The sequence below is a fragment of the Chrysemys picta genome, chromosome 1 (assembly GCF_011386835.1).
Source record: "Chrysemys picta bellii isolate R12L10 chromosome 1, ASM1138683v2, whole genome shotgun sequence".
NCBI classification, from domain to species: Eukaryota; Metazoa; Chordata; order Testudines; family Emydidae; genus Chrysemys; species Chrysemys picta.
Window position 1 is genome coordinate 300,209,445 of NC_088791.1, and position 10,178 is coordinate 300,219,622.

General features: G+C 37.3%; 1 protein-coding gene across 2 annotated transcripts in view; it reads left to right on the top strand.

Annotated features, from left to right (window-relative positions):
- Positions 1-7,764, top strand: part of MRPS31 (mitochondrial ribosomal protein S31) — a 35,330-nt gene extending 27,566 nt beyond the window's left edge. For both annotated transcript variants that reach the window (XM_005305613.4, XM_008168000.4), the window contains exons 6-7: positions 1,355-1,498; positions 6,888-7,764. In XM_005305613.4, coding sequence (XP_005305670.2) covers positions 1,355-1,498; positions 6,888-7,153 — 410 coding nt within the window. In that variant the 3' untranslated portion in view covers positions 7,154-7,764. The remainder of the gene's footprint in view (positions 1-1,354; positions 1,499-6,887) is intronic.
- The last annotated feature ends 2,414 nt before the right edge of the window (positions 7,765-10,178 follow it).

Consider the following 10,178-nt stretch of genomic DNA (forward strand, 5'->3'; position numbering starts at 1 on the left):
TTCCAAGGATGATGGTGGGTTGGGTGAGCTATCGAGGGAATACTAGAATATTTTAGAAAGGATTGTTTAATGGAAAAGATGAATGGAGGGTTTTTTTTAAGCACTTATGAAAGCAAAGTAAACTGTCTGAAGAAGTAACTGCCTCAAAATCTTTTAAGAGAGTGCTTGAGAAAATGCAAAATTATAATTTTTATATATAATCTATAAAAAATTGCATATAGTATTTAATATAATATATATATGTGTGTGTGTGAAATACTGTATGCAAATATATATATTAAATACTATTTTACAGCATTTCACAGTTGAGGTAGAAAGACGTGGGCCTAATTTTTCAAAAGTGACCAGTGATTTTGGCTGTCTCCTTTTTTGGGTGTCCAGCATGAGACATCTGAAAGAGTCAGACCCCTTTAAATCATGTCAAGTTGGACACCCAAAAACTCTAGTCGCTTCTGAAAACTTAGGCCATAGTCCCGGTCTCAAAGAGTTTGCAATGTAATCTTAGATAGCATGATGCGATGACTGGGGGATGACAAATACGGAGGGGACAGGGTGTGGGAGGATGAGCATTATAGTGATATAAGTTACCCAGATCAGTCATGTGCATGTCCTTGAGTATAGTTCATATTTTTTTATCATTTAATATTAATGCTGACAGTCTCATTTATTGTGGGCATAATGAAAGATGTGAGTTTTGTGATTATTTAAGGTATATTCCATGAAAGGGGACCCCATTTATCTCACTATCTTAAATGTTAAATCAGGATTTCTCAGTCTTGTATGCTAGATTATTGACTCTGACATCCAAAAATCTCAACTGGCAGAAAAGCTGGGCAACCCAACAAGATGGGCAAGTTTCATAGTAAACAATTGGGAACATTTGCAGATGTGGGCTGCCTTGCCGAATGAGAACATAATCATGAAATACCAGGAAATCCCTTAGAGTAAACAAGGTCCTCTTGTCTTTATTAAAGAGTACATAGACCAAGTTCAGAATTTGATGAGTTAAATATAAAAACCTGTGACTAACAAAAAGCAGCCAAAAAGTGTCAAAAACAGAAACTGTCACACAATGGAAAAAGTTAATTCCTATTCTTAATGTTTGGGAAAGGGGTTGAAATAATTTAGCTGCAATTTTGACAGATCAGTAGGCTAGTTTAATAGTCCTTTGAGAATTCAGTGAGCTTTCATTGCAAAAGCACAACATGAAATATGATATTAATAGCTACAACTTAAAATATGTATGTGTGAAAGGACCAGCCTTCATTAAGTTTGATAATCTTAAACAAAATATGCATAAGTCAATAATACTCTGGCAAACTGACAGGTCTGGGCTATTTTTTTTCTTATTTAGAGTCTTCACCTACACTCTGGGATCTGGAATTTGCTAATCAGCTTGCAGCAATAAATCAAAAGCCACCTCGGAATGGTTTTGAAGAGATGATCCAGTGGACAAAAGAGGGAAAACTGTGGGAGTTCCCTATTAATAATGAAGCGGGTAAGTGTACTGTAGCTTTTGTGGTCTCTTTATATTTGTAGAGAATGAGAGCACCAACACCAATGCTTGAGTTTTAATAATGTGTTTCAGGTATGCCTACACATATTTTATTAATGCTTTTGCTCAAGTAAGCAACTTTAAGCTGTCCTAAATTAGTGAAGCCTCAGATGAAGATATCCTGGAAATTTTGCTATTAGATCCTAATCAAAACTTTAAGGAAAACAGTTTAAATATTAAAATGAGTTGGGGAAGAAGCATGATGAAGTTGTGATCACTGAACAGGTCTAGGGCTGTGGCTTGAAATTGCTTAAATCCAACCAAGCTCTCTGGTTCTCAATAGGGTTTTGTAGCTGGAGAGTTTCTGCTACTTCTATAGACACTCTAAAGCTAACAAACCAAATATAAAAAGGAAACTAACCCCACAAATCATTTACATTTTGATATAGTTTAAATGCTTTCATTGGAGTTTACCCCAGATCCAACCCCCAAGAGGTCACCCAGCTACATAACATACTACCTGTTACTATGGCTTTTGGATTACAGATTGCTATAATAAGCCATAAAGCCAGTGTCTTTATTAAGATCATGGTCTTTAGTGTCTAGTGAAGTTATGGATATCTCCACTGCTACGATGTTCATCACCTCCCTCAACACAGCTTTCAAGATCCAGGGATCCTACACATGCCTAACATATGTGGTGTACATCATCCAATGCACTTACATAGGGTGTTTTTGTCTTAATATTTTCCTATCACCTGTGGGTGAACACTTTTCACAAAGTGATCACTCTATATCTCACTCTCAGTCCTCATCCTCAAAGGAGACATTAAAAACCGTGGTCTTAATAAAGCACTGGATTTATGGCTTGTTACAACAATCAAGATCCCACTAACTCCCCTTCTTCTCCTATTACTACGGGGTATTAACTCGCCACTTCATCTTGAATGGTCCCTTAGAATATGTACTAAATACTTACACTAAACTGTCTGTTCAGTCTTGTATTTAGCTGTAACACACTAAGTGCCTTTCCCAGACCTGAGGAAGAGCTCTGTGGCGCTCAAAAAGCTTGTCTCTCTCACCAAGATATATTGCCTCGCCCACCTTGTCACTCTAATATCTGACATGGCAACAACAACACTGCATACAACAATTTACTGAATATTACAGTCAGATTGTTCCCTTAGGCCTGTCGTTTCATAAGCAAAATCAAAGTCACAACATTGAGCCGCTCCAACTGTCTTACTGGCTGGACATACATTATACAGTACATAAGTAACCCCCTCCTTTTTTATAGAAGTATCTATATGTGAAGTTAAAGAACATCATGGATGGAAGAGGAAATGCAGATATACAGAAAGTGTGTGAACATTCTTTAGATAGGGTTTTAGTAACTGTGGAAAGTTTGGCAGTGGTCTTAAATCATTAAACACATAACAGGTTGGTTTCTGGAGGCGATACTCCTTGAAAATCTGCCATTCTGTATAAAGTTGTAAATTGCATAATGTGGTTGAGCTGTTTCTTAATGTTCTCATCCTGTTTTGGTGGTTTCTTAGAATTTAATCACTGCTTCCATGAGAATCGATCTGTTCTGTTGTGCACTAATCCAAATGTATACTAGTCGTGTTTTTGCAATCTCATAATCACTGTGGCCAATGGCATTTCTGGTGTTGTAATGTGGCGGGAACCCTGCTGTCTGGGGGTAGTGAATTAGCAAAGAGTCTTCACGTATAGTTAAGCAAGAATCTTTATTGATTTGTCCACAAATTAGTCATGTGGAAAATGCCAACAGAGAGCTCCAAAATTTATCACAGCTCGGGTTGCAAAAATCAGGCCAATAAATTCCATCCTATCAAAGCCCCAGCTCTGTTTACAGGTCATTAATCACATCAGGTACATCAAAGTGAAATAGAAGGCTTGGGGAAACTCATTAAGTTGTGCTAAATTTCTTGTAATTCTAACAGCCTTACAGAAAAGTGGCACTCATTACCAGTTCTAATTCTAGATTTTGTATCCCTGTCTCTTCAATAGCAGCACTTTCCATTACCTAGTTCTGAAAAATAGAGGTTTCCTTTTATATACCATAAGCCTGTGGTTATACATTTTAATTTTGCTTAGAACTGTATCTGTGGTGGGAACAGATGTTTAACTTGGACCACTATAAAGGTACCCCAGTTCTTAAACTTTTAAATAAAATATAGATAGGAAAGAAAAAATATGCAATTATTTTTTCCGACATCCTTCTCAAGCATCCATGTCCCTTTTTTAAAATGGCTTGAGCTGTACGTCCATGCCTTGATCACATGACTTCTGAATAACTCACTGGGTAAATGGGACAAAACACATCTTGGTTCTCTCCCATATACGAGTGCCTCATTTTGAAGAACTTCTGGATCATTGGTGCTTCAAAGGTTGCCACTGTTGTAGTGATCGGGTTAAAGGAAATCTTTGCAAACATGTAATTGCATCTGGCACCTTCTATATGCAAAAGTTCCACCAGTCATATGTTAGCTGTTTCAGTAATTCTCTTAAATGGTTTTGGGTCAACTAAATGCCAAACTGTGAAGCTATCACATATTTCTTCTACTTCCTTCCTAAATTGCAAGTGTTCATGTTTTGGGGTTAGGAAGGAGCACTACTACTAGAGAGAAATAGAAATTATTTAATAAAAAAAAAAGGCAGAAAAAGGCAAAAAATGTTGGCCCGCATTTTTAAGATCTGAAAAACTTATTTGCCCATTTCCAAAACTCTGATCAGGTTTAATATCTATACTTGGAACTAGTGACTATATAATCCTACCAAAAGTACCCTTAAACTTCTGTGGAAAGCTACTCATTTAGTGTATAGAACACAGAGGACTTACAATGAGAACATTTTATTTTGGGTTTATATAGCGCTTAGCACAATGGGGTCCTCGCCCATGACTAGGGCTCATAGACACTACAATAATACAAATACATAATAAAAATAATAATAGTCACTGCCTCCCTATTTCACTGTTGCATTGTTCAGATTCTTTTAATAGCAAATCAGTCAATTTCTCTCAGACTTTTATGACCAATAGATTACAGGAATATTTTAAGGGGGACCCTAGAATCACGAACAATAACTATCAGGATTTCCTGATTCAGGAAACCACAAAATATTTGGGGAGAAAAGGGGAATTGGAACCCATTGTTGTGATAATTGGAGGATTCCTAGTATTCACAAAGTGGATTTGAGTTTCCAAGCCCAGCGGAAATATACCTTTTAAAGCCAATATGATCAGTGAAGAAAATGTTAGCTTCTGGGAAGAGGGAAACATCTGGTTTCTTTTTCAAGGACAAGGGAGATAAAGGTGATGGGTAGCTGGTATTGATAAACACTGCACATATTACTGATGACGCAGTGTGGGAAAATAGACATCCTTTTCCAGCTTCTTCAGGAATTGCAGTGTTTGAAGGAAAAACAGGAAAGAAACCATGGTAACTTTGCGAGTATGGTGTACAAGTTGAGAGATACTTCCATGCTACAGTGCTGGGCTGCTGGAGGTTTGGAAGAAGCTGACATGCCATTAATCCTTGCACTAATATGTCTGTCTCTATTATCTCACTTTCATTTTGAAGATTAAGGTTATTGCCAAATGTCTCATATCCTGGTTAGTATCAAAATAATTTTGCATTCATTCCTGTGTTTTATTACCTGGAAGTATTTACCTGCAATATAGTCAATCCTTTCCGATAATGCAGAGAGAGTTTTCTTTACTACAAATATAAGAGAGAATGAATGTAAGCCTACAAATAGTAGTACAAATTCCAGTCTTCAATATTATGTTCTACTAAGATGGCATGCACCAAACTAATGTGCTAACGTACAGAGATGTTTTTTCATCATAGGTCACTCTAGTTCAAAGGGTTAGGTGTATTGGAATCACTTAAATACTTTTAAATGTTCGCTTCTAGTGTGGGAAACTGTAGTGCTTATTCACAGCTATGTGAAGGACTAGTAACGCTCATAATAAATGATGTGCAAGCTTCCACAAATAACTCTGCCAGTATCTCTGTTATTACAGTACTGGTCATTGGCATAAACATTTTGGGCTTAATTTTGTCAAATTGTTGGGTTTGGGATGTAGGCACATATCTACTAGATCTTTAACTTAAGACCAATGGACTTGACTTCACTTTTTGTTTGTTTTTTGAACTATCTTGTTCATCTATAAACAAACATTTTACTGTTCTGTAGTCTTTACAAATGTATAGTTAATTTTATATCTTATCAAATAATTGCATTAATTAGTGACAGGTTTTTTTATCAACTGAAGGGGGGGGGGGAAATCTCCATGCAGTCACAGACCCCAGTCTGTCTTGATTTCTGGATTGGTAATATGGCCAAATCTCATGGTATTTCTGAGACAACCCCTTTTTTTCTATACATATTTGAGTTTGTAGACCTCAAGATCTTAGTTTGATTTGTGTGTCCTTTGAACACTAGTGTCAAAATACAGAGCAGAAACCAGTGAAATCCACTGGAAAGAGGACTGAAATCACTACTTGATTGATCTGAGGCATTTTTGGTGAAAGGTCTGTAACAAACCACTGTGCCACCTAGCTGTGAGATGGAGTGCTTTTAATGTAATATTTTTGCATTCATCACTGCTAAAGATAACATCTGACAAAACTTGCAAAATCTTACAATTGTGTGTACCTCGATCTATTCGTATTTTTATGATTGCAAAAGTCTGGAAAGGGTTAAAAGAAGTGTTTAAAAATATTCCCTGTTTCAAATTTAATAGTAAAAAACTAAAATTGTGAAATATAATGAACATATAAGCATGGAACTCATTCAAATAACAAATACTTTCAAAGGTAGGCTTGTTCAGTTTGTACAACCTTGTTTTTTTTTTCTTTAAACCATTTTGCAAAGTTATGCAACCAGTATATTTCTTATTACAAGTAATACTCAATTCAGTCTTTAAAAAATATTGCTAGCAGCCCAGCTTTCATAGCCCATAACAAACCAGAATTTGCATGTAATGGAAGAAAACAGGGGTTTTTGGTAAGAAAATGGATTTCAGAGTCAGGCTTCAATGGCATTACCAAATATGAAATATAGGTTAAAATTGCCCTCTTAAAGAGAAACATAAAATGAAAATAAAGAGTTGTGGATGTTGGCATGACATCTTGTGCACTGAAATCTCTCCTATTTGGGGAGGACAGGGGTTGAAGTGTGTGTTGTTGGACCTCACCACAGTCCCCTTCCATTCCACTGCAGTTTATTTTTTAGGGGGGGGTACAGCACTGAACTATTAATTCTACCAACTAGAAGGAGTTTACATGCAAGACTTAGTGAACACACACAAGACAAACTGAAATTATGATGATATAACCGTGTTTTGCAATTCACCTTGTAGGTATTGAAGATGATGTTGAATTTCATGAACATATCTTTCTGGATAAATACCTAGAAGACTTTACCAAGCAAGGACCTATTCGCCACTTCATGGAACTAGTGACCTGCGGGCTTTCCAAGAACCCATATCTAAGTGTTAAACAAAAAGCTGAGCATATTGAATGGTTCCAGAATTACTTCCAGGAAAAGGAGGAACTTCTTAAGGAGATTGATGATCATAAGAAAGAAACAGACCTTAGTCTTGAAAGGAAGAGTCTATCAGAGTAACAAGTGGTCACTTTAAAAAAACCCATTGTGTCAATGCATAGTAAAACATTATAAACACCTGATTTGAAAGATGTAATTGTATGAACTTTTTAAAAAAAGCTAAAATTTGCCACTCTTCTGTTAATTTGTATACACAAAATGGAGGGAATGGTCTGCAACTCATAGACTGTACATAGCAAAAATGTCATTAATTCTGCAGTACAAATTCCCTGATTGACCATTTAATTCATTGTAAGCCTATCCAAAATAACCAGTAAGTAGATTTCTCAGAATGGTCTTTGTTTTACTGTTTTCTGCTGAATGCATTTTGGAATTTGATACGGTCACAGAATCTAGAGATGAAAAAAGGCCAGTAATGTCGTCGACTCCACCCCCCTGCCAAATCAGGATTGTTCCCTGTTGCATATTAATATTTTGTGTGGTTTATTTTTAAATATGCTAATTGCTGGTGGGTGATTCCATTGTTTCCCTTGAGAGACTATGTTCTGTGGCCTAATCTGGTTTACCATTAAGAAGTGGTTTTATTTTTTTTAACCTTCTTTCCTCTCCAGAATTCCCTCCCTTCTGCTCTCTGCAGCACTTTATTATATTAAAATATTTTACATACATAATGATAATGTACATATGGTATATTGTCAAACAGCCTCTCCTGCACTCTGCCCTTTATCGCAGTTACTTCTAACATCCCAAACCTGAGCAGCTTCAAACACCTGTCATTGGGAAAAAAATAAAATAAAATCAGCCTGCCACAAAAATGCCCTGGAACATGTAATTTAATCCCCACTATCAAACTGGATCAGAGCAGGCAATATTCAATCCTACTCCAGTATCTGGATTAAGTTCTGTTTATCTCCTGCCCTGCAGGGTTAGAAATGGGAGGTTCAGATCTTATCAAGAGGTACAGAGTTCTAGTACTTTCTTGTTTTATAACCTTGTCTTCTGCTCTGTTGTACTATATTGTGTGGTGCTCAGATGTTCATGAATTAAGTTCCATGTTTTCTCTTAGGTGATTCACATTTGCACAGTGCTCCAAATCTATTAAGCATGTTTTATGTATTTCTTGCCTTTCATATGGCCCTCTATTATCCTTTATTCTGCCTTTAACACAGACTCTATTTGATGCTCTCTAGGCTACATTTGTCTGCTTTTCTAGCATATTTACAGTCTGATAAATTGTGCACTCTCTTGTGCCTCTCCCCCACATCACTGTAGGAGCTGTTGGCACTGGAGGTCCTAACTTGTTCTCCATATAGTCTGTTGGCTAGTATTTCAGGTACTTATTACTCCTGAAAGCCATGATACAGGAAGCAATAAATCAATAAATAAAGCAATACATTAGAAGCACGAGGAAGACCAAAGACAGGGTAGGCCCATTGCTCAGTGAAGAAGGAGAAACAGTAATAGGAAACTTGGAAATGGCAGAGATGCTTAATGACTTCTTTGTTTCGGTCTTCACCGAGAAGTCTGAAGGAACGCCTAACCTAGTGAATGCTAATAGGAAGGGGGTAGGTTTAGCAGATAAAATAAAAAAAGAACAAGTTAAAAATCACTTAGAAAAGTTAGATGCCTGCAAGTCACCAGGGCCTGATGAAATGCATCCTAGAATACTCAAGGAGCTAATAGAGGAGGTATCTGAGCCTCTAGCTATTGGAAAATCATGGGAGACGGGAGAGATTCCGGAAATATAGTGCCCATCAATAAAAAGGGAAAGAAATACAACCCAGGAAACTACAGACCAGTTAGTTTAACTTCTGTGCCAGGGAAGATAATGGAGCAAGTAATTAAGGAAATCATCTGCAAACACTTGGAAGGTGGTAAGGTGATAGGGAATAGCCAGCATGGATTTGTAAAGAACAAATCATGTCAAACCAATCTGATAGCTTTCTTTGATAGGATAACGAGCCTTGTGGATAAGGGAGAAGCTGTGGATGTGGTATACCTAGACTTTAGTAAGGCATTTGATACGGTCTCGCATGATATTCTTATTGATAAACTAGGCAAATACAGTTTAGATGGGGCTACTATAAGATGGGTGTATAACTGGCTGGATAACCATACTCAGAGAGTTGTTATTAATGGTTCCCAATCCTGCTGGAAAAGCATAACAAGTGGGGTTCCGCAGGGGTCTGTTTTGGGACTGGCTCTGTTCAATATCTTCATTAACGACTTAGATATTGGCATAAAGTACGCTTATTAAGTTTGCAGATGATACCAAACTGGGAGGGATTGCAACTGCTTTGGAGGACAGGGTCATAATTCAAAATGATTTGGACAAATTGGAGAAATGGTCTGAGGTAAACAGGATGAAGTTTAACAAAGACAAATGCAAAGTGCTCCACTTAGGAAGGAACAATCAGTTTCACACATACAGAATGGGAAGAGACTGTCTAGGAAGGAGTACGGCAGAAAGGGATCTAGGGGTTATAGTTGACCACAAGCTAAATATGAGTCAACAGTGTGATGTTGTTGCAAAAAAAGCAAACGTGATTCTGGGATGTATTAACAGGTGTTTTGTGAGCAAGACACGAGAAGTCATTCTTCCACTCTACTCTGCACTGGTTAGGCTTCAGCTGGAGTATTGTATCCAGTTCTGGGCACCGCATTTCAAGAAAGATGTGGAGAAATTGGAGAGGGTCCAGATAAGAGCAACAAGAATGATTAAAGGTCTTGAGAACATGACCTATGAAGGAAGGCTGAAAGAATTGGGTTTGTTTAGTTTGGAAAAGAAAAGACTGAGAGGGGACGTGATAGCAGTTTTCAGGTATCTAAAAGGGTGTCATAAGGAGGAGGGAGAAAACTTGTTCACCTCTAAGGATAGAACAAGAAGCAATGGGCTTAAACTGCAGCAAGGGAGGTTTAGGTTGGACATTAGGAAAAAGTTCCTAACTGTCAGGGTGGTTAAATACTGGAATAAACTGCCTAGGGAGGTTGTGGAATCTCCATCTCTGGAGATATTTAAGAGTAGGTTAGATAAATGTCTATCAGGGATGGTCTAGACAGTATTTGGTCCTGCCATGAGGGCAGG